Genomic DNA, 24,972 nt, shown 5'->3' on the forward strand with positions numbered 1-24,972 from the left:
ATTGGCACAGTTCAAGGAGCAAGGTTGCTCAGATTATGGATTGCTTAATTATCCTGAGTCATTTCCCAAAACTCCACATAACGTTTGCTGGATCAGCTTTGTGGCAAGACAGAGTTGTGCTTTATGGAACCATATATTCACACTGTGGACAACTGTAACCATCCGAGAACTCTGAATGGTTCCAATAAAACACACCTTTGAGTACCATAATGGGATCATAAAACTGGACTTTGTCTTTCATTTCTTCAAATACTATTAAAATAAATTGGGGGGGAGGAGGCAAGAAGTTCCAACTATGGTACCTTTAATTTCTGAAGCCATGCTTGCAAATTACAATCCTCTCTAATGAGATGTCCTCCAGGATCACCTTATGCTCCCTGTTGTTGAACTTACAGAATGTAATTGAACTGGTCTGTGCTCTTGTCCAAGTAACCAGTTAGGATACTTCTTCCAGAAGAAAAAAAAGAAGTGTGTCTTTTAGTTTTGTACTATCATAGCCTAGTAGGAATTGACAAAATAAGTATTTAACCAACATTTGGTGAACTAACGAATGAATGAAAACAATCTACCACAATCATGGGCCATCTTGGAATATTTAATTCCGTTTTTCAGCCTCAGAGAAACTTAAGATTCATTTCAGAACATTTGAAATCAATCTTATGTATTTTAACAAGCCATCTGTATTAAAGTATAACAATTGATGGCTTCCTTTGTAAAGGGTTCAATCCTGCACTATTGCCAGCTTCAGAATATCTTCAAAATATCTACCAAAATGTGGGCCAACCACTGCAGTTTTGATTGAAATCAAACTCTCACTACATTGGAATTCTTGGAATTCTTATAACTGTAGGAAAGGCGACCATGATAAGAGCCTACAGATACACTGACGAGGTTCCCAGAGTCGTCCCAGGTCCACACACACTCTGCCAGGTTTGATCAGACAGCTGATGATGTTTGTGACTTACTTGTGTTTATTGTCAAAGCCACTGAAAAGTAGGCAAATTCTACCTTTACTCTCAACAATTGAAACTGAAAGCTGTAATAAAGACTGATTTTTTTCTGATAGCTTTGTTAATCTGGTAGTGAAAATCTCCTTTCTTCTGGCATTGCTAAACCTAGATTATGTAAGCTGCTTGGGGCTATCTTTCCTGGCTGTTTGGAAAAGGCCACTGTATGTAGTAGGACAGGATGAGGGCAACAGAGCAAAGCAGGACAGAGAAGGATTGGCGTGGGAGAGAGAGAGAGAGAGACAGAGAGAGAGAGAGAGAGACAGAGAGAGAGAGAGAGAGAGAGAGAGAACTGAGGGCATCTCTTGAGCCTCTTCATCTAGTCATGCTGAAAACCAGTTTCACCTCTAGTATTATCAATTATATGGTGTAATACATTTCCTTTTTTGCTTAGGCTAGGTCAACTAGGTTTCTGTCACTGGTAACCAAAAAACCCTAATACAGATAATTACTTTAGCCCCATTCAGAATCTTAAATGATTATTAATAGGGCATTGAAACATTCTGAAACATTCAAAGAATGGAATATTGTTAAGCTATTGAAAGTGATAAACATAGGTCCGTAATTACAAATAAGAAATTGATGATACATTGGTGAGTGAAAAAGGTTTATTTTATTTCATAAATTATCTAAAAATCCCAAAAGGAGAGAGAGCGAGCGAGTCAGCGAGAGAGACTATATGTACTTAAGAGGTACTGTGTGTGTGTGTGTGTGTGTGTGTGTGTGTGTGTGTATTAGGCAAAGTCCAGGAGGAGATACACTCAGTGTAAAAAGTGGTACTCTTGGTAATAGAATTTTGAATGTCTTAATTTAATGCTGCCTCTTTACTTATCTGTTTTTTAAATTGTTCTGTAAAAACTTGTATCAGTAGAGTATTTTTTAAAATATGGACATTCCACCCTTGTTTCAATGTGTGTTTTTCTCCTCTCTCATTCAGTTCTGTTTTGGTGCAGTAAATTTTTAAAGATATACAATAAGGAAGAAGAGAGTGAACACCTTCAATAACAAAATCCTGTATTATTTAAGCATCGACCATGTTCAGATTATTATATTTTCATAGAGTTGGTGGGAGATGGAATAAAAGATATAAATGTCTGTAATCAAGAAAATGCAACTGTCCTGTTCTCAAGTAAATTAACAATATCAACAGATGTATTTTCAGTAAAATTATGCAGGATAATGTGCTAATTTGGGATATTTAGTGTTTTATACAGCTAAATCATTAGGAGAAATTTTAGGAGAGAAATTTTAGGAGACATTTCCATGATAAATTCTTGGGTCTCTGAAACTATCATCAAATTTCAAATCTTCCAGTTACCCATCCCATTTTTCCCATAGATGTGAACCAGAACATTAGCTAGGATTAAACTCTCCTTCTTGGAGTTCCTTCTCTGGGGTATTAAAATAGTTCACATGTGATGTCTTAAAAGGTCACCAGAATTAACATTTTATTTATTCTTGCTTAGCTGATAGTACTAAAAGGAGAACTACTACGGTCAGAGAAAATCACCCAAATGCCTCCCTGTAAGGAAAAGAATAAGTTATCAAGTGAATCATAAAAATGCCACCAGGAAGAGATGACTAGGAAAATGGCCCTCACTGCCATTTACCTGCTACCTGAACTAATGGCTTCAACTCCTTTGTTGCTCTAAATCATCAGTGACCTTACTGAATACGTACAAAGCATTTATACTCGTATTGATATCTATAATATACGCCTCTTGATGGTCTTTTTCAGAAATTAAAAGATAACCAAGTTATATGTTCGTCTTTGCCCCACAGCTGACCAACTTACTTCGCATCCTCACATTTTCAGAAAAAATGATGTAAAATACTACTTACACTGCAATTATAAATTTCTTTAATCACAACTGGAAAACTTTGGGAAGAAATCTATTTGGGAAAAAGAGAAGACATGCGGATTTTATATTCGTGAGTTTTTTCCCCCCCTCTCCCTTAGTGGAACTAGGTATATGAAAATAAGATCTTACTTTGTGTAGAATTTATTGTGTTACAGTTTAGGTCTCATTTGAATCTACTGTGTTTATTAAGAGTTTGTTGTTGAACTGTTAACACAATAACAGTATAAGGACGTTTGGCACATCACCTGTACCACAGCCCACAGATCTCCAAACACTTTAGAAATGTTTACAAATTAATCCTCTTTACATTTCAGTAAATTATCCAATCTTCAGAGCCCGCAGATGAGGAACTGGAGATTAGATTCCAGAATGGAACACTCTGTTCCTTCAGATTAAAGGGAAGAAATGGGAGGGTGACTTAATTATTGAGCCCACACTATGTGGCACACGCAAGAGCCAAAAACAATGCTGTTACCCAAATATACTAAATGGCAGTTGGCCACATCCTACACTCTCTTAGTGCAGTGGTTCTGAGCATGGATTTTTGGGTTTTGGGTCATGCCTCTGGGTTCACATGCTAGCTTTACAACTTCTAAGCTGTTGAGCAAGTTTCTGTACTTCCCTAACTACACTTTCCTCGATTGTAAAATCAAGGTCATTTATGTAAAATCAGGTCAGACGTACTTCACAAGATTGTGATGATTAGATAAAATAATGCACATAGCTATCCAGGCACACATGGTAAACCTCAAAGTGAGGTATTTTATAGCATTATTTTTCCCTCTTGGAATGTATTATCAAAGTTATGTTCTATGTGAAAGAAGCCGGAACACGAGGGTCCCACTCTACATCTCTTCAAGAAAAATCTACTTCAAAATGAGATAATTATAAGCTCTTTCAAGAAATAAATACCTTGGCTCCAGCCACCAAATCTAAAAAGGCTTTGCAACAAAGGTCACATATTTTGCAGTTTAATGTCACACTTCATCCATGTCTTCATTTAACAACTGTGTATGGTGCACACTCCACGAAAGGTATGGGTTTAGGTGTTGAGGATTCAAAGGTTGGATAGGATAGATAATTTCTGCCTTGAAGTTGCTTTCGGTCTGGGATACAGGAACTGGACCAGGTGAAATACAGTAGACAAAACAGGTCAGAGGAGAGTTTGGGAACATCATAAACTTAGTGCCTGGAAATTGGTGGTCTTAGCTGCTTTGGAGGTTCAAAATACTTATGTTCTTGGAATACAATATCTTTCTATACGTCTCTCCATCCTGTGCTTTCAGGTATCCCTTCTTTTCTTGGGGCTATTCCACATCTAAAATCTGAAGTGTGCTAAATTCCGGGTACTTTTCCCTTCCCAGCTGCGGGACACCTGGAATCCTGGAGAGGGGAGATGGTGCTGCTGCAGTGGGATGAATCACAAAATACTTGGTTTTGCCCATCCTTTGGACTTCTCCAGGTGGGAGCAAGAGTTGAATGAGGAGGTAGGAAGAGGCCCCTGATTCTAGGCAGGTGGTGAAATTCTTGGCAATCAGACTACTAGAATATGGAGTGGGCAAGTGGGGTAACACACAAGGGAAAGCTTACTAGTGATTTGTAGGGGACTCAGTGACTCCATTTCTAACATGGTATGCAAAAATGTGCATTTGTGTGGGGAGATCCATTCAACAAATAGTTGTGCATTAACTAGGTACCAGGCACTGTTCTAGGAACTGGGAAAACGTCAGTAAACCTAAGTACCAAAGTTCCCTACCCCTCTGGAACTTATACTCTATAGGAAGATATGGACTACAGGTTTATTCTCCAAAAGGGTCTGTGACGCTCGGGAATCGAGATGCTAGACCTGTGGTCCTCAATGTTATGTACCAGCACCACTTCAGGGGAACCCTAAAAGTCCTGGGATTTGATGGGCTGGATCAGTGTTTGCGTTTGGGAAGGAACGTTTTGAAGCTCCCACTCGTTTTGATTCAGTCATGTATGAGATAACTGATTGCTTCTGAGAAAAGAGAATGGAGATGAAGTTTCCCTCACCAAGAAGAGTCAAGGAAAATTGGCTACTTTCTTCTTTCACAAATACTACAAGGCAAAGGGATTTTCAGTTCTGGATATCCCTAGAGAGAAGCATCAATATTCTTCTCTTATTTTTATTAGCTTAGATAGCACTCTCCAAAGAGTGCTTTAAAAATATTTAAATGTGTGCCTATATATTTTTAGATTAGAAAGGAGAGCAGGAATTATCGTCATCATCTCACTTGAAACCCCAAACGATTTCCTAATTCTCTTTCCAAATACTACTCCTATTACTAGTAGTAGTAGAAGTTTTTATTATATGTAATTTTACAAGTATTCACTTTACAAGCTGGGCATTTTACAAGTGTTCACCTATGTAATACTCCCAAGTACACTGCGAGGTATTGCTATACTCAGGGGAGAAACTAAGGCTCTGAGGGTCACGGAGCTTATTCAAGTTAAACCCAGAGGCCACATCTCAACCCTGGCCGCAGCTGGCATCCATCTTTCCTGAGTCCCTTCCACTCATCTTCCTTATTTAGCACTTGGAATCTCTCCTGTGACCAAAGAAGAACAAACAAGTTATAAATCACTAAGGAAAAGAAATAGCTGGGGAGACTCCGGCGCCCAGGCTGCTTTCGGGCGTATTCGGAGGGCAGCCTTCTCCCGGGCGTAGGGTCTTCTTTCTGTGGGCATCTCCCGAGCTCTTTCCTAAACCGAGCCGGGACCAACGCTCGGCTACCCGCGGTCCCGGAGGGCGCCGGGGGCAGCACCGACTCTGGGCTGCGAATTCCGAGAGGTGACTGCCACGCCCGCGCCCACGCCCGCGCCCGCGCCCACGCCCACGCCCTCGCCCTCGCGGGCGCCAGGACGCGGGTGCACATCCCAGACGTGGGGGCGGTCCTTATCTCCCGGCCCCGGGGCAGGTCCGCAGGCTCCCCGCACAGCCGGGAACTTGAGCCCGGGATAGATGACTGACTCCCGAAGTCTTTGCTGGAAGGGCAGTTAAAAAGCCCTTTTTATGTGGAAGCTCCGAATCCCCTGTAGTCTTGTTGGCTTCTTCCCCTCTCTTCCAGTTTCGTGTCCTAAAACGTTGGCTCCACAGTTCACGGGTACGGGTAGGTGTGTGTGGGAGCGTGGGACGCTCACCGGGATCCCAGCTGGGGCGCCCACGAGGCCCCCCGCCCCCGCCCCTCCAGGACCCGGTCCTCGGGCCCGCACAGGGGCAGCAGCGGGAACTGCGGCGGAGTGGGGGCGGGGGCGGTAGACAAGCCGGGCCGAGTGCCCGACAGCGTGGCCAGCCGCGGGCCAAGGGCGACCAGGCGGCTCAGGCCGGCGCTGAGTGCGTGCGCGTGTGCGTGAGTGTGAGCGCGGGGCTGAGTGTGTGAGCCTCCCCAGCCCCTACCTGTTTAAAATGGTTTTAAAATGCCAAACCCAGATCGCGCATGTTTCAAAAGTTGCAAACAGTTGGAGTAAAACACGTGCGCTTCCCCCTAGCTCCAAAGGGATTTGCTGCGTCCGAGGCACTGAAAGAAAAGCAGGCATCAGGAGGGTGATTGAAAGGGAGTAACTTGTCTTCTCCATAAACGTCGGTGTTAGGACCCAACGGGAAGCACATTGGAATCTCTCCCTTCGGGAAGGAGGGACGGGGCGGGCCGGCCGGCTGGAGACCGAGGGGCGCATGCGCGTGCGTTTTCTCTCGCCGGGCGCTGCGCTCCGCGGCGCGGAATAGAATGAACTGTAACAAAACAAGCCGAGCCTTTGTATCTGCTTAAAGGGGCCGCAGGCACTTCCCCCTGGTACCCCCACCCCCGCCCCGCGACCGCGTCTCCAGGGCTCCCAGCAACTGGCTGGAAGGGCTTCCCTCACCCTCAGGAACAGCCCGCCGGCGGAGAGGCGAGCCAGGCGGGAGGTAAAGAGGAGACTCCGCATTTCTAGGAGGCAAGAAAGAAAGGAAGGAAGGGAAAAAAAAAAACAACAAACCACCAAAACTCAAGCGGCGCAGAGTGGACTCTGGTCCGGGAGAGCACGGTCGGGCGCTGGAACGTGGACCCAGAAGCACCGGAATGCAAACAAAGCTCGTGGGCGCCAGTGCAGGGCTCGCGGGGAAGCCCGGAAAGTTTGTTTTATGATGGCTTGAGTGCGCGAGTGTGTGCAGGGCAGTGAGGCCACCAAGTTTCTCTCTCCCGCGGCGTTATTTTTGGGAAGATGTGTCTCCCATGAACCAGCGGGGACTGGGGGCTTGTGCTGCGGGGGCACCTGTCTCATTTTATTTATTTTTGGGGTAGGAGTGGTGTAACTCGTCATGTCGAAAGCCATCCAGAAGAAGAACCACTGGACTAGCAAGGTTCACGAATGCACCGTGAAGCGGGGGCCCCAGGGCGAGCTGGAGCTGACGGTGCTGGGGGGCGCGGAGAACGGGGAGTTTCCTTATGTCGGAGCCGTGGCCACGGCCGAGGCCACGGGGCTTCCCGGCGGCGGCGAGGGCCCCCGGCTGGCCGAGGGGGAGCTGCTGCTGGAGGTGCAGGGGGTCCGGGTGTCGGGCTTGCCCCGCTATGACGTGCTGGGAGTCGTCGACAGCTGCAAGGAGGCCGTCACCTTCAAAGCCGTCAGACAAGGTAAGACGGGACGCGCCTCCGGAGGCGCCCGGAAAAGGGGAGCGGCCTGCGGGTTCCCCCACCCCCATCTCAGTTTCCCGCTTTTCTCCCGCGAGCTCAGCGTAGAGGGGAAATTGAGGCCGTGCGCCCTGCCGTGGGGAAATACACAAAGTTGCGGAGAGGTTGCGGGTTGTGTGCCCACCTGCGCTGGGAGGGTTGTTCGCCCACTTGGATTTGCGCCGGGAAGCGGGGAGACTGTTCCCAGGCCTGATTTGCCAACCTGTTATCTCAGTCCCCAAGTGCCGCGCACCTTCGCCGGCGCCTGGAGGAGAGTTGGGAGGACTGAGGCTGAGGCCAAGCGGAGGCTCTCTGGCTCCTGGGGGGAGCGATGCTGCAGGCGCAGTGCTGTGTTGTTTTGCCACTGGTCTGTTTCCAGACCTGGAGAATGGGTATGAGGAAGGAGAGGGTTTATGGTTTTTGGACCTCCTCCATCAGAAAATCGCCTTTACCCCCCAGCCCTCCAGGGGGGTTCGGACGCGACGGTTCCTAAGCCGGCCGCCTAAAGAGCCTGCATTCACCCCACAGATGGATGATGCGTGTCTCCACCGTGTGGCTCAGCCCCAGACTTGGGAGGCGGGGAGGCGGGTGGGGGGGAGAGAAAGGAAGTGTATTTCTCTTTTAGCCTGAATCAAGCCCAAGTTTATGCTGCCACCAACATCACTACCACCAGCATCGCCATATCATTCTTGGTGATGATGAGAGCTACTATTCATTGTTAGCTTACTACGTGCCAGACTGTGTAAAATGCTTTCCTTGCACTACCTTGTTCTGATTCACAATTCTGAGAATGAGTTGTTTTTATAAAGCCCATATTACAGATAAGGAAAATGGGTCTGACATTGGTTGAGTTACTTGGCCAAGGTCACATGATACTAAACTGAGGGTTCGATCCCTTGCTGCAGAGCCTTAAGCACTGAAGAGGGAGAGGTGGGGGCGCTGACCCTTGTGGGAGGAGGGAGTGGAAGCAGATGACTCGCCAAAGCCTGTAGAGGAGTGATGGCCTCTCCTTTGGCTGCTGGTGGTGGGGAGTCCCTTTCATCACAGGTGTAGGCAAGGAAGGGGGTGTCCTTGTATCAGTCCAACAGAGAAGGACTCCATTCCCTTATAGGGAGGCCTTATACTACCAAGTGCCATGACGCAGTTTCTCTCCCAGGAAAGCGCTAGAAGAGGTGGCAAAGTCCAGTGTGGTGAAAAGTTCCCATGTGTGCCTCCTGGTCTGGAAGGGCAACAGCAGATGGAGGAATGGGTCAAAGGAAAAAAGGGCTGGGCAGGGCTAGGCTGGTCCTGTCTTGGAAACAAGCCTGTTAGGGGACAGGGAGGAGGGAACCAGAGGGGAATATACAGGCCTTTTAGCTTTGGGAGCTGAGGGGCAGATGCATAGGTACGGAAAGCTCCTTCCATTTATGTCCTCATTGTCCACTTGGACACCTCCTCCAAGAAGCCCTCCAAGCATCCAGCTAGTGATCTAACTGTGAGTTAGATCACCTCCCTCATTTCCATACCCGATGGTAAACTAGTTAAAGGGAGAGACTGTGCTTCATTCATTGCATATCTCCCCTGGCTTTGCTTAAGGCTCAATACCTAGACTCACTGTGAGAATGTGTCCTGATCTGTAAACTGGCTTTCTTGAGGGTGTTACATAAGCTGATAAATGGAAAGTATGCAGAACAGTGCGTGGCACATAGTAGTAAGTGCTCAATAAAGAGTAGCTATTGTTATATTTAAATTGAATTCGAGAATTACTTATTTATTTCTAAGTCTAGCTTTTAGTGTCAGGAAACTGGATTATGAATTTAATTCCGGTACCTGGATTATCAGGACTTGGTAGAACTGTAGAGAAAATACTACATTTGATGGGAGCAGCTTAAGGTCTCAGTTCAGGGGCATTTTGGAGAAAGGACTGGAGGAAGGACAGCCAGTGGTATCATCTAGTGAGGGATCTGCTGGTGTTTAATGGGTCCTGTGGGGGGGCTTGTTTGGAGTGTGCAACACAAGGTGCTGTGTGGGGTGAACCTCTTCCTCCTACCAGTTTTCAAAGATCTGGGAGGCACTGTCCCAGGGCTGCAGCCTCATAGTGGAATTTAGGAGGGGTTGGTCAGATAATCAAGTGTGTTTGGAATCAGACACCTGTGGGTTGGAAGGAAACTGTAGTGTCGCCAAGTGTTATGCTATTTCTCTTCACCCAGAACCATTCTGTGTGCTGCACAGGAATGTTCATAGCAGGTGAGTGTACGTGTGTGTAAATGTACTTGTTCTACTTGTAGTGGGACAGAATAAAGATGTGGATGGGGACACTTGAATGGGCTGGAATCCACTAAAAGTGAAAGCTACTATTTCATGTGATAATTACTGGCACCGTTAGCTCTTCTAACATCTTCATTACAGAAAGATGGCACTAGAAAGCGTTTCACTGGTCTTCTGGTCCCTCTTTTATATCGAGAATATTTAAATTACATGATAGAACTGCTCTTACTGTGTCTTCATTTCTGTGTTCTGCTCATGTTAGATAGGCTCATACTTGGTACATGGTAAAGGAAAGTGTTACTTTTGTGTTGTCTGCACCCTGAGCTAACCACTCCCAGGGACATGGGCCACTCTGGGTGCTGTCTGTATGGAAATGTCACGGTCTCCTTGTGGGAGAAAATTCTGCTGTTTCCATCTTATTGCAGCTCTCTGGAAAGATGCACAGACCAAAATAGTCTGTAGCAAATGGTTTTATATGAAGCAGGACTGGACTGTGAAGGAATCAAGCTAAGTGGATCTACCAGGTTGGAGTTGGTTCATTTTAAATGGAGAACCATAGTCTTTTGCCACAGGTGCCTGAAAATTTTACATATACCTATATAGTCTATATAAAATATGTTATTTTATATATGTAATAAAGCATATGTGTATACTTTATAAGCATATACGTACCTATAGTAACGTGCACAGATCTTCAGTTGCAGTTTGATGGGTTTGGACCAATGCATATGCTCATGTTACCTTCACCCAAATCAAGATATAGAACATTTCCATCACTTGAGAAATTCCCCTTATGCCCCTTTCCAGTCAGTTCCCCCCACCTCCTCCAGAAGCAAAGGCTGTTTGATTCCTTTCATCATGGATTAGTTTTGTCTTTTATTGAAGTTCAAATAAATGAAATAATGCAGTATGTACTCTTTTGTGTCTGTCGTTTTTCACTCAACAAAATATTTTGGAGGTTTAATATTGTTGTGTGCCTCATTGTTCTGTCTTATTGTTGAATAGTACCCCATTGTATACATGTACCAGTTTATGTTTTGCTCATCAATGGATATTTGGACTGTTGATCATTTTTTTTGCTATTGAACAACAGCTGTATGAATAAAGCTGCTCCATATCTTTGCCAGTGTGAGATCTTGTCTGTCTTGAATTTTAGCCATTCTAGTGTATGTGGAAAAAGAAATAAAAGTAATTAAGGAAACTTTGCTACGGGATGTAGCTAGTATTTATTAAGCAGTTGCTTTAGAACGTGCCAGTCCCTTGGCTAAGCTAGTGCTTTATGGGCAATTTCATTCTTTATTCCTCATACTGGGGCTTGGATGTCAGAAACTGAGGTGCAGAGAGTTTGGGTGGCTTTTCCATACAAGGGTCATACAAGTGGCAGAAGTAGAACTGGAACTCAGCTGTGTTGGATTCCAAGACCCATACTCCTAATTCCTGGGTCAGTGGGTCTCAAAGTAGGGTCCTCAGATCAGTGGTGTTAGCCTCACCTGGGAACTGGTTAGACATGCAAATTCCCAGGATTCACCTTCCCCTGATTTGAAACTCCTGGGGGTGATTTTAACAAGCCCTCAGGTGATTTCTGATGCTGCTCAATTTTGAGAACCACAGCCCTGGGCTGTAGACTGACATTGAGACTAAGCAGCATATGAGGCAGGTGACCTGGGTTCCAGGTATGCCAGCTGGTACTGTTGTCACCCGCAGTCACCCTCTTTGGGCCCAAGTTTCTTTATGCCCAAAATAAGTGGGTGTGCCCCTTCGGGTCTTTTGCACTCAAAATGCAGCAATTCCATGAATAACCCAGACTTCAAAAGTTTAAAATGGTGTGATTGTAGATTCCCAAACGGGTAATATTATAAGTCATGCTTACATATTTTTGTAGGTGTCTTTTGTGGTTTTGCAAATTACCCAGGAACCAAAAGTGTCCTTCCACTTTTTTTTTTGAGACAGAATGGAGACAATAAATAAGACACAATTAAAAAACCACACCACCACCACCAGGCCCTTCCCTCACTGTAGTGAGGGAATTATGACCACAGACGATTGAATATAGTTCTTGTGCCTTTCTTTGTTTTGATGTTATGTGTTTATTTTGACGAATTGGAATATATAACAACAGTTCTGTAACAAAATAATTCTGTTGTCATTTTAAAACACAGTGCCTTGTCTTTCTTGGTTTCCCAGGAACTCTGCTTCAGGGTCTTTGGGCTTGCTCTTCCTTTTCCCCTAGATGGTCACAAGATTGACTCCTCTCCTCAGTGTCTATTCAGACAGACCATCATTGAGCGCCTCACCTGGCGGTGTGCTGCTAAGTGCTTAACAATCAGCTTTGGTGGGGGGGAGACCCTGATTTGTAGCATAACTGAAGGTGGGAAGATTTGCATGTAATCAGTTCTCCAGAGCCAGTTTGAGGAGGCCCCAGCACTCTGCTGACCCCTGACCCTTTGTAAAATTGCTCCCTGAGCCATGTGCCGTCCCCTCGTCCAGTTTTGTGTCTCCTATAGTCTTGTCACAATTTCACATTACCTTTTTTTTTTTTTTAACAAGATTTTATTTGGAAAGGGGAACAGGACTTTATTGGGGAACAGTGTGTACTTCCATGACTTTTTTTCCCCAAGTTGTTGTCCTTTCAATCTTAGTTGTGGAGGGTGCCGTTCAGCTTCAAGTTGTTGCCCTTTCAGTCTTAGTTGTGGAGGGCGCAGCTCAGCTCCAGGTCCAGTGGCCGTTGCTAGTTGCAGAGGGCACAGCCCACCATCCCTTGCGGCGGGAGTCGAGGAATTGAACTGGCAACCTTGTGGTTGAGAGCCCACTGGCCCGTGTGGGAATCGAACCAGCAGCCTTCGGAGTTAGGAGCACGGAGCTCTAACCACCTGAGCCACCAGGCCAGCACCTCACATTACCTTTTGTTTCTTCTTTGTTGTCTGTCTCCTGTCCCACTAGAACGTAAGGGCCATGAAAACAGGTTTTCTTCACTTGTTCACCTCTCGATTTTCCAGTGCCTAAAATAGTCATTGGCAAATCCTAGGCGCACACTAAAATATGTTGGATGCCTGAATGAATTTTGCCGTGTCGCTTCGTCCTCAGATGATGAGCACATACCAGACCATCTGCAACCTCTCTTCCCCCTTTCACCCTATTCATTTTTTACTTCTTCTCATTTAGGATCATAATGTGTTCATTTTCTCATCACCGGATCTTCCATTCAGCTGGTTCCCTGTGTCTAATTTATACTGAACTATAAATAAATAAATGACCAACACGGCTTTAATGAATTACATTTAAATGTTTCTGCCTATTAACTGACTGGAGTTTAAGAAGTGAAATTTCGGATGTTCAGCAGGCAGGATGGTAAGGGGTTTATCTGTTTTCTGTTGATGAGGGACCTGCTCTTTGTTCAGATCCCTAAGAATGACATTTCACCCCCGTTGTCTTACAGCATCGTCTCTCTGTGTTCAATTTTCCCAGCTAACCGCAAATCAGATCTTTGCTACAGAAAAGTCTGATTTTTGTCCTTTTTTTTTTGCTCTTAAATTGTGTTTTGTGTTCATGTTTTTTTTTTTTTTTAACTTAAACTTTCAAAAATCAATCTGTTTTTGTTCTTGGTGCCAAAAGACCACTCTCCGAAGGCTATTTTTAGGTTATACTTTGGAACATTCCACAGCTTTTACAAAAAATAATGCAAGGACAGGCAACCCAACTTGTGCATTGTTTCCAGTGGCCAGTCATTGCCAATGGCTGTGTTATTTAAAAATAGATTAACTTGACCTTATGATGCAATAGCATACAGTTGGCTCACTGCGTTTGTTGGCGTTTATTCTCCAGCTAGTTTTGGATGGCAGAATTGATGGTATCCACCAAAGGGAATTAAGTGGTTTATAAGCGAAAACATTCTGACATCTCCTTACCACAAGGGTTTACATGAAGGATGTTGCTTTATAAACGATGGTTATTTAATGCAGAACACTAGTATCTGATGTTAGTGGTCTCTTCCTTGAGTTTGTGTATATGTGTAACAGGATATACTGATTTTGTATACACTGAGAATAAAGGCTGTCAAATTCGTTAAGGGCTGACATTCCCATCCTAAACAAGTAGGTTACTGCGTTCCCGTCTGTCTTCATGCAGCTCATACGCTGAGATCTGTAACCTTGAGCAATCCCTGGTAACACTGGAGCTTTGTGTTACTGCATCCTATGGATGTCTGCTTCCATGAGCATTTCTTGTGAGCTTGTTTTGTTTTTTTCATAGCTGAACCCCAATGGATGTCAAGGACATACCTATCATTGACTTCTGCTTTATAGTAAAATGTCCTAGGGAGGGTCCAATGTCTTCTGGATGTCAACTTGTCTGAAGGCATGTAGCAAAATTAGGAATGTAATTTGAACAATGTCTTTATGATTAAATCAATCTCTCTCTCTCTCTCTCTCTCTCTCTCTCTCTCTCTCTCTCTCTCTCTCGTAAGTAATCCATTATTTACAGTGGTTTCTATAGTTCCTATCTCAGAGTGAAAGCCAAAGTCCTTATAGTGACCCGCTGGGCCCCCCATGATCTGTCCCTGACATTTCTTCTCTCTCCCGTCCGTGGCCTGCTAATCTCCACCTAGACATCTGGGAAACTTGCTTTTTCATGAACTTTATGTCTTTCCCAAATGTCACCTCAGTGACACCTCCTCTGACCCTATTATTTAAAATGATAACTTCACTGCCATTTGTCATTCCCTAACCCCTTTCTCTGCTTTATTTTACTCTCTAGTATGTAAATAACTTCAAAATAAGTAAGTTCCTTGTTTTATCTCTTCCTTGTGAAATGGAAGCTCCAAGAGGGCAGGGACAGGGATGTTGTTAATCCTATTCCCTGCTGCCTCCCAAGTGCTGAGAATAGTGCCTGGGGCATGGTCGTTGCTCAAGTATTTGTTGAACATCCACTGTCAAATTTAGAATTAGAATAAATTTCTCCTGAGCTTTGTTGCCTCTGAACATTCCGATATTTGAAAGTCTGACCATTCAGGTAATTTGTGATGGATCATGTCAAACTTGATAAGGGTTTGACGTTTGCAGTCTCTGACTGGGGCTGAGTAGAGTTTATCTGATGAATGTAGGAATATTCTTGAAGACAATGAGCATCGCTAGCCTGCTGCAGTTGGTCTTCGTATCACGGATTGAGGGCAGTACCGTGTTGAGTCGGTCAGGGAACCTTGCAGCTCTCTCAGCCTCAAATGAGCTGTGAGAGGGTCTTCTGGGTACCGTCAGTTGTGTGCATAGACATTCTGTGTTACCGTCTCCAGTGTCATGACAGTGAGTTACATAAGAGAATTACACTCACAGCTGAGGTGTCAACCCACCATTACTGCCTGCAGAGCACTTGGTGCACCTTTAATGGGATGCAGTTATGTTTTCCATGATCAGGCTAATCTTTCAGCCCATTATGAGACACCATTCAAAGCTCTTTATGGACAGTGGCTTGATGGTGCAATTAAAAGGCAATTATTCCCTGATTATAAGCCATGTTTCAGAATTATTGCAATATACAGTGTTAGCAGGAGTGCAGTGCTGCTTGTAAGGTGTTCCGTAAGTACCAGTTTCTTGATGTGTTGTGGATTCACAGGTTTTGGATTCAGGCCAGCCTGAGTTAGAAGGCAGGCTTTTTTGCTTGTTAGCTGCATGACCCAGGGTGAGAGGCTGCACCTCTTGGCGCCAGAATGTCTCCCTGTGAAAATGGGGATAATAATGGTACCTACTTCCTAGTGTGGATGGAGGAATAAAATGAGGAGAGTTAAGGAAACCACATGGCACAGGGCCGAGCACATAGTCAGTGCTCAATAAATGTTGGCTTCTGTTATCATTTCAGTGTTCCCTGTTTGAAAGCACTTGGAAGAGAAGAATCTCTTGAGAGATGGAGATTGTGGTACATAGTTCCCTGGAGAGTTTTCAAGTCTTGAAAAAGCACTCAGTTTTCTGCATGATTCAGATGCTGCTTTTTTAAAAGGCTGGGCTGGATTAGTGTAGACAAGTAAGCAGGAAACCTCTAGACCTCACCATGTGTAGGTGGAGGCCTGAGCTGCCTGAACTTCTCCCACATTGTCACTGGTGACAGTTGATTCTAATGATTATCACCAGGCCCCAGGTTACAGAAAGGCATCGAGGAAGGACAGGTCCTCCCTCTATTTCCTGGGGGTCCTGGACAGGCCGGACCAGCAAGGATAATCCTTGAGAACTTGACACTGAGGTCCTCTGATCTTCCTGGCACCCTACGTGGGCTCCCAGATCAGGAATGTCTGGGGAGGTAGTGGAGCTTGGTGTTATGAGACTGGTTGGGTTCAAATCCAGGCTCTGCTACTTCTCAGCTGAGTGACCATGGGCACGTTAACCTCCCAGAACCTTAATTCCTCCAGTTGAAAGTGAGAATAATACCTACCTCATAGTGTGGTTGTGAGGATTAAATGGGAACATGTATGTAAAACACTTAGTCCTTTGCTTGGCACCTAAGTAGTGCTTACTGAAATACCTACATCACAGCAGTTGGGATCGTTTTCAGTTGAGAAATGAGTATTGATGAACCCAACAATGAGTTCATCTAAGCAATGGTCCTCAACGGAGGAGATTTTGCCCCCCCAAGGGACAGGTGACAATGTCTGGAAACATTTTTTAGTTGTTATGACTGAGGATAGGGGAGTGATGGTGACATTTAGGGAATAGAGGCCAGGGAAGCTGCTGAACATCCTACAATGCAGTGTACAGCCCTACACAGAGAGTTATTAGCCCCAAATGGCAATACGGCTGCGACTGAGAAACCCTGCTCTAAGGTGTAACTTTATGGTTGAGACTGGGAATCCAAGTTAGGAGTGGGAAACTAATAATTATACCTTAATTTGTTGATCTTCTCACATGTCAGACAGCCCAGGTTTAGGGTTGTACCCAGGTAGGTGATGTTGTTCTCTTTTTAGCCACGAGGAAATTAGCTAGAGAGGTCAGGTATTTTATCCTGTCCTCCAGGCAGCTGACAAAGGTGAGATTCCAGCTTAGATCTGCCTGGTTCCAAAATTCTTATCCTAGGCTTAGTGAAACAAAGACCTTCAAGATTGAAGGTTGTCCTGAAAGAAAGGGTCTGTTGAGCCACATGCTGCCAGAAAGAGAACCAGGTCCTGGGGCGTGCAGTCTAAACCACCAGCGCTAGAGAACTAGATGGAAAAGACGTACAGGTCTGCCATCTTGTGATTGATGGGGTCTTATGTACAGTGAGTTTTGGAGAAGGAAGAGGTAACTTGCTTCCAAAGAATTTACTTTGGCTATAGATAAAGGGGGTGGGAGAAGAGGAAGCAGAGGGAATTCTGGGGTAGGTGTAAGTCTGTAAAGAAGTATTTGATGCTTTTGGATTGGTGGGCAAGTCTGGAAAGTTCGTGCCCAAGCAAGATGTGGTGGCCTCTGGTGGTCGGCTATTCCTGTTACATCAGAACTGAAATAGCTGCCAGTTGATTCTGTTTTAACATAACATTCAAGAATGGGAGCAGTCTTTTCGTTGGTTTCCACCAGTGGCTGTTCACTGATTAATTCCCCTTATCTCTGCTTTCCACCCTCTTGTCTGCTGTGATTTTAATTTGGGACATTGCAGAAGTTTTCTCTTGTCAGTTTCCGCACTAGAAATGTGTTGACTCCATAGCGGGGAGCCCCATGTCCTTTTGCTGTGGGGGTCAGTGTGGGTGCACCTCTTTTAGGCTGTACCATTGCTACCTGAGACAGCACAGCATGCCTGGCGGCCCCGAGAGACAGTCCTAGAAATTAAATATGGACCCCCAGAGTGTTTATTGACCAGGACACAGTGTGCTGCCACATAGTTTCAAGTAGTTCTGCTTATTGACCTCCTCCTGTTTTCCCTGATCTCCCTCACGGACACTGTGCATTCCTCCCTCTCTGTGCTCTCTCTTTTTTCTCCCTCCACACATCGGCATTTCAGGTGACAATAGTGCCTTATAATTGTAGATTTTCCAGTCTTCTGTACTGGATTATGTGTTTCTTGAATTCCTTCAGGCAGCATCCCTGTTTTTGAGCTCTTTGTAATCTCTGCCCTCTGCAGGTGCTCAACCAATATCTGTTGAATTGAATTCTTTGGAGGGTAACAAGTAGGCATAATTTTTACATAAATAAAAAAATCCTTGCCTAAGATCGTATTGGCTGGAAAATCCGTGGCTTATTTTTAAGGCATATTAAATATACTTAATCATATGTCTGACTTTTCCGTGATGATTTAAGGCGATTGTCTGCAGTTGTTGTAGCATTTTGAACTGTAGAGAAAATATTGAATTAATTGTGTTGAAGGTTGTGGAGGGTCTTTATTCTGACCAGATGTGTGCAGGGAGTGAACCTATTCTTATGTAATGTGGTCATGAAAGGCATCCCTTCCGCTTGCTTTAAATAGTCAGTATTTTCCCACCTGGGTTCTTGGCCAAGTGTTAGAATTTACATCTGATAGGGAGAGCCTGTTCATTTCCTCCTCCAGCTATCAGCCTGTTTAAGTCTGTGTGACTTGGTTAAAAATTCAAAAGTCAAGATCAAGTTTTTAAAAAAGAACTTTCGTTGGTGTTTGAGCATGTGGGTTTTTTATGTTTTTGGTTTCTAATCTTAAAATCTCAAATAATATTGTACCTTGTATGTCTGTTCATCACTATCCATAGTTGGTCTGTGCTTCCACAGCTTATTTCTTTTTTTCTGAAATTTCTGGTGAAATTTGATTTTTTCCCTCATTTAATTAACGCGAACAACACAGAAAGATGTGAATGTAGAAGAAAAATGTATCCACATTGCTCATTCATCTGAGAGAAATACATGTGTTAACACCCTATTTTTATTCAGACATTTATATTTATAAATATATAACACACACACAAACGTATATTATTTGTGGGTTTTTTATTTTTTTGGATATACTTTAGGAGGGCCTTTTTCTTATGAAAATTGGATCATGCAATATATGTTGTTTTAGTGGGCTTTTTCTTTGTGCCTAACAATATATCATGGACCTTTTTTTTCCTATACTATCTATATATCTACTTTACCATTTCAGTGGCTGGGGAATCAATTTTTGGTTGTATTGTAATATATTAAAGCATGCTTTTGAGGGTAAACATTTAGGTTGTTTTCATTCCTCTTATTTTTCATAACACATTGATGAATATGCTTCTACATATATTTTAGTGAGTTTCCTCAGATGTTTTCTTCAGAGAGATGTCTAGAACTCTCAGCTCACATGAATTTTATCTTTTTAAGACTTAATATGTACCATTACGGTGCTCTTCAGAGGGCATACCCTGTTTCCCCCAAAATAAGACCTAGCTGGACAATCAACTCTAATGCGTCTTTTGGAGCAAAAATTAATATAAAAGCCGGTATTATATTATTATATTATATTATATTATATTATATTATATTATATTATGCCTGGTCTTATAGTAAAATAAGACCGGGTCTTATATTAATTTTTGCTTCAAAAGACGCATTAGAGCTGATTGTCTGGCTAGGTCTTATTTTTGGGGAAACACTTGTAGCCTGGATGTGAGAGTATTGTATTTCTTCACTTATGTTAGTTACACCAGATACTACCTAGCCCTGGAGTTGTTAATTTATGATAGTCACCAAAAACTGAGACACTGAGTAGGTATTTTACCAGACGTTAGGGAGCCATGGGGGCTGGGGTAAGCTGGAAGGTCAGGTCTTGTTCAAAGGGAGTGCTCAGCTTCAGCCTGTTGCTGTCATGTGGGAACACTGGCCTAGTGTCGCCAGATTTTTCAAGTTTTCAAGGGAATCCAGAAGCTTGAATTTGCTAAAAAAATGAGCTTAGTCAACTTAAAAACGTTGGTTCAAAGTTGTTTCAAAAGCATGGATGAACCAAAGAAAACACATCTGGGAGCCATATTTGGTCCTCAGGCAACAAGCTTGCAACCTCTTCTTTATGTGTTTGTCTCTCTCACTTGACGTCTCTCGCACATCATCTCGAGAGCAGATCACATTTCCTACTCTTGTCTGTATTCTCAGGGCCCAGGATAGCGACCGACTTGCAGTGAGGTAAATAAATGTGCGTCAAGTTGAACAGTAAGTTCCAGAAGTGGTCTAGTTTGTCTCTCTAGTCCATGTAACTTTATTTGGGGCCCACCTGGTGACAACTCCTCCATCCTAATTGTGAGGAACTGGGGAGAGGGTGTATTTTCACAGCTGATCAGAATTCTTGGAATATTTTGTCTCATTGTCCAGGTGTGTTGACTCTTAGAACTGGGTGCAAAATGGCATCTTGATGATGACATTGATATGAATATGTATTGGAAATATTATATATAGCCTCTGCTCTGAGGTGATTTTTACTGTGAAATGTATGGCTTTACAAATAAAAATATGAATGAATTTTATGTATATCTCTTCACAAGTTTTTAAATGTAGCAGGGAAATTCTAATAACATGACTTGTTTGGACATTCTATAGATAAATTAGGACCCTTACCTTTATTGCAAGAGTGGATGTTTTCAGAATACAATTCACCTCTAAGACTGGTGGGATCTGATTTTCAGGGACAGTGTTATATGGTAGTTTTGTTTTTTGAAAACCAATGCAGCCCTTCTTGCTTTCCTGCCTGCGTGCTACATTGTTCTGCCACTGCATAATGTGTGTTGGCTGCCAGGCTGGCAGCACTAGGATGGGGAAAGGGACTCAGGTAATTCAGACTAGAGGGACAGTCAGTGCAGTTTTTCTGTCAAGGAACCAAGCAAAGAAGGGCTTCTATGAAAATGAAAACTATACGATTGGCCACAGAAGACCAACATGGAGTGCAGATTTTGCTATAGGTTTGGATTTGGACTGTTTCTGTTCTCTCCTTCCCTTGTCCCCTTTTCTCTTTCCATACCCACATCAAAATAAGAACATTCCAATAGACTGTCTAGGAACTCAACTTTTTAGGTCGGAAATCCTATATGTAATTGAGGACTTCGGATCTGAGACAAAACTAAGGTCTATTGTCAAGTTTAGCTGCTGTTTGCCCTGATCCACTTTCTTCATTACGATCATCACTTTTGAGGCTCCCACAACTCCCCCAAGTCGGCTTGAAATTTGGCTTCTGTTTGACACTTTGAAATGCTTCAGGATTACATGTAGCAGGAACATCTTATATCTCATGGTGTTTTAGGACGGGAGATCCTTAATAAAATTCCCGAGCTTCGGTCTTTGGTGAACAGAAGAGTCTAGCCATAGTGGGTCAGGCCAGTGGTGCAAACCCCAGTTAAGTACCACCTCAGGGTATGTAAAAGGTCTCTGGAAAGCGCAGGGTGTTCTCTTCGTATTGATACATTGCACAACTATCATTTATAAGAGAAAAGTCAGAGAGATAGGATGCCGAGGGAGGAAAAATTTATGTCGTTGTTGTCTATTTCTGTCTCTCTAAAAAGTCTGTGGGAAAATACTGCCATACGGAAGGAGGGGCGTGGCTTTTGTAAGCTATGTGAATCTGTTTCTGAGGTTCCTTTTAGCAAAAAATGTAAGCTCAAGCAACTCCATGTGAAACAATTATCTCAAAGGAAGATACCTGTGAGAAGAAGGCATTAACGGGAATGTGATAGCTGGTTACTACTGGATCCCTTTCTTGGTAGAAGGAGCCTGTCCATGGGGGTTAATAAAACATGGTGAGTCATCCTGTTGCTTGCATTCTGAAGGGAAGGAGATTCTGCAAAGGTTGCTGGGGATCTTTTTGGCCCTGTGCACCTGTCACCACACACTTGTATTCACCTGGTGGCTGCTAACAGATTGCAGGCAGAGCTGCTTGGAGAAATGATCAACTTCAGAAACCTGCCCACAAAGTGGGTTTGCACGAATGGAAAATGCATCAGAATTGCCAGGCAGAGTTTTAAGCCGCGAGTGTCTGGGGCGACATCAAGAGTGATTCTGACTCATGTCTCCCTACTTGGTGGAGCCTGATGTCCCAACTCCAAAGAATGGTCCACAAACACCACTGATTCAGAACCATCCAGGGTGTTCATTAAACATGGGGATGCGCGGGCCCTAGCCCAGACCTCTGGAGTCAGAATCCTGGGCCGTGGGCCCTTGGAATTCCACCGTGTTCAAAAAAGTTCTGGCTGATTGTGGGAAGTCAATTTGAGGCTCCAGGATGTAAGATACTGGCCTTTTCAATTCTAGTGACCTAATAAATGATGGTAACAGACCCCACTCTATACTCGAATGAACACTGTATTGGAGGAGGGAGTCAAGAATAGAAAGCCTGATTGATTTGAGGAGGTAGTTCTTCTAGGGTGGCAAACACCAGTTGTGGGCATGTGTGTCTACGGAAAGTCGATTTCTTGCTTTGGGATCCTGCCATCAGTCTGCTAATTTAGAGGGGCTTCTTCCTCAGCACAACACTTGCCTTTTTAAGACAGAAAAGGAACTCTGGAGGAAAGACAGCACTACCCAAGAGAACATTCTGCAATGATGGAAATGTTCTTCATATATGCCGTCCAACATTTATCCACTAGCTACCTGTGCAGATTATGGGCTTGTAAGGTGGCTTGAGTGGCCACATTTCATTAGCCACACCATGAAAATGAAAATTTTCATTTGTTTTCCATATAATGAATTTAAATATAATTTTAACTAGCCAGGTGTTGCAGTATCTACCACAGTGAACAGCATGGGAGACAATGCCATCACAAAGGTGAAGACAGCCACCGCTCTTTTACCTGATCCATGAAAAAGAGGCTGCAGTGACATTTTGGGTTGATGCTTGTTAAATGTAAAAGGTTGGGATAGGTCGTTTTTAAGTGTCCTTTTTGCCTGTTTTATCATTGTGTTTACTAGTGATTCGTTCTTGCAAATGAAGTAGTTTGTATGAAACAGGTATGTTCCATGAGGCCAGCGATGATGTTTTTCCTGTGGCCTGCTCTGTCTCCTCATCTGATATAATTGATGGTTGAATAAATGACTGCAATCTGAGTATTTTGTACAGAGAAAGAAACTCTGAGTTACCTTGGGTTGCATAAACCATTTTATCATCTTGACACTTTTGGTAACAAATACTGAAAAAAACTCAAATTGCTTAACAACTAAGGGGATTAGCTGATGCACGTAACTCAGAATTTCAGAAGAAAGAGCCAAATACTGTTAACAAGATGTATAATCTGCGGAGGAAAATAGTCTGCTGTTACATCCCCCAAGTTGTGGTAGCAGAAAGTTACAAATGTGGAAATATGCAGGCTGTGTGTGCGTGTGTGTGTGTGTGTGTGTGTGTGTGTGTGTGTGTGGTGGTTACCAGTATTTTGTTCTAGGCTTGTAAAATATAAGAGCACCAAATGTGTACACACACACACCAGTGTCCTAACCTTGTCTTTGCTTCATGGTTATGTTTGTGTGTGTGTGTGTGTGTGTGTGTGTGTGTGTGTGTGTGTGAGAGAGAGAGAGAGAGAGAGAGAGAGAGAGAGAGAGAGAGAGAGAGAGAGAGAACAGACAACAATAATTAGGGACCCCAGCTCTGACCAAGATGAAAGAAGGAAAAATAAAGGAATCCAAGATGATACAGCAATTTATAAATATTAACTCCCCAAAAAGAGTAAAGATGTTTGCTTTTTCTTTTATCATGTTGGTTCCCAGCGTTTTCCCTATTTGACTATGCTCACTGACTTTCTCCTGCTTATTGTGTGTGCCTAAAAAATCTTTCTTTCAAAGTTGGGAAACCTTCCAGCTCTTCCCTTCTCACCTTGTCATATCATCTGTGCGTTGGGCTTCAAGTCTGGAAGTGAAAACTGAGGGGAGGAGACCAATACCGACGAGTCCAGTGATGGCAGAACCCAGTGTAGTGCTTGTCAGGTCAGGCTTTGCTCCGAGGGTCACGCGAGCATGATCTTACCTCCTCAGCACGAGCTGTGATGTGTGTGTGCCATGCTCCCGTTGTAGAGGGCAGGACACTGAGGCTTGAGGAGTTGTCACTTGTCCCGGGTACTCGGCTGATGAAGTGACAGCGATGGGTCTCAGCCACCTTGGAAACCGTCTGGGCTTTCACCAGGATGCTTCATTATTACCTCATGGCATGTGGCATGTGCTCTTCACATTGTACTGAACACTTGTGTGAATTCAAGGTCCACAAACTCCTGGGGTGTGGTCTTCAGAAGACGGGTACCCATCCTTGCACTTGGGCAGGCCGCAGGCCTCGTGCCCTCCTTGGGGAGGGAGATGTCTGTGCCTGGGGGGATGGGTTTGGGGCGAGACTGCCTGGTAGTTGCCCCTCAGAGCTTCTGTTTGTCCATCTGCAGCTGTGCCCTGCGTAGGTCCAGACACAGGTGCCTGCAGCTTTGACCTGAGCAACATTCCACCTTTCTAGCTTAAAGACCATATGTTCAGTAGTATGCTCATAGGCGTCACATTTCAAATAGTCTGGGTTCAAATCCAGTCCCACTGCTCATCTGTGTGACCGTGGGTGCGTGATTTCCTTCTGTGATGTAGTAGATAAGAACACACACCTTGTATGGTTGCTGCAAGGGTTAAACAGATTGTTACAGTGAAGCTCTCAGCGTGGAACCTACAGCAAAGGCAGTGTTGAATAAATGATAGTTATTATTGTATTAGATTTGTCAGTTTTCTTCTTTTGAATCTGGTAACTTTGATTTTAGGTTTGTAGAGGTGCTGAATTGATTTCGTAATTGACTCAGAACACTTCTGTTTAACACTCCGGGATTTTATCTTCTTTCCTGGCACTATCACCTCCTCTTAGATTTTATGGAGCTGAATTTGTTGGACCAAATGATATGAGGCAAATGATTTGATAGGAGCATATTCTAAGTATACTGTCTTTATTGTTGTCGTGTCATTTCCCCAAGATCTCTTGTTTGAGGTCTGAATTTAGTCACCACTCTGTAGGAAGCTACAAATTATTCTTGAGTGTTTAGAATTCTAGAATGATTGATATAAAGATAGAAGTGTAACAAATGCATATTGGCATTTTCCAATAAACTTTATGCCAGAATAGTTGCGTGGTTGGGTCTATTTTTCTTTCAGTTGATTGTCCCAGCTGTGAATGGGATAAAAAGGCAGACACTAGACATTTATTGCTTCCGAAATTTATGTATGCTTTTATCTTATTTAGTTCTTACAAATACTAGTTATAGCCTTTCCTGTGTACTGTGCTTTGCTGTAAGTACTCTATATTATCATTTACTCCACAAACAACTTT

The 24,972-nt window shown here is 43.8% G+C and overlaps 1 protein-coding gene across 22 annotated transcripts in view; it reads left to right on the forward strand.

Annotated features, from left to right (window-relative positions):
- The first annotated feature begins 6,539 nt into the window (after positions 1-6,539).
- Positions 6,540-24,972, forward strand: part of MAGI1 (membrane associated guanylate kinase, WW and PDZ domain containing 1) — a 573,273-nt gene continuing 554,840 nt past the window's right edge. For 13 of the 22 annotated variants that reach the window (XM_081071390.1, XM_081071399.1, XM_081071382.1 and 10 more), the window contains exon 1: positions 6,540-7,500. In XM_081071390.1, coding sequence (XP_080927516.1) covers positions 7,188-7,500 — 313 coding nt within the window. In that variant the 5' untranslated portion in view covers positions 6,540-7,187. The remainder of the gene's footprint in view (positions 7,501-24,972) is intronic. The other 9 variants (XM_081071379.1, XM_081071397.1, XM_081071400.1 and 6 more) reach the window with 1 other exon arrangement.

This window comes from Rhinolophus hipposideros (genome assembly GCF_964194185.1).
Source record: "Rhinolophus hipposideros genome assembly, chromosome: 14".
Taxonomy (NCBI): domain Eukaryota; kingdom Metazoa; phylum Chordata; class Mammalia; order Chiroptera; family Rhinolophidae; genus Rhinolophus; species Rhinolophus hipposideros.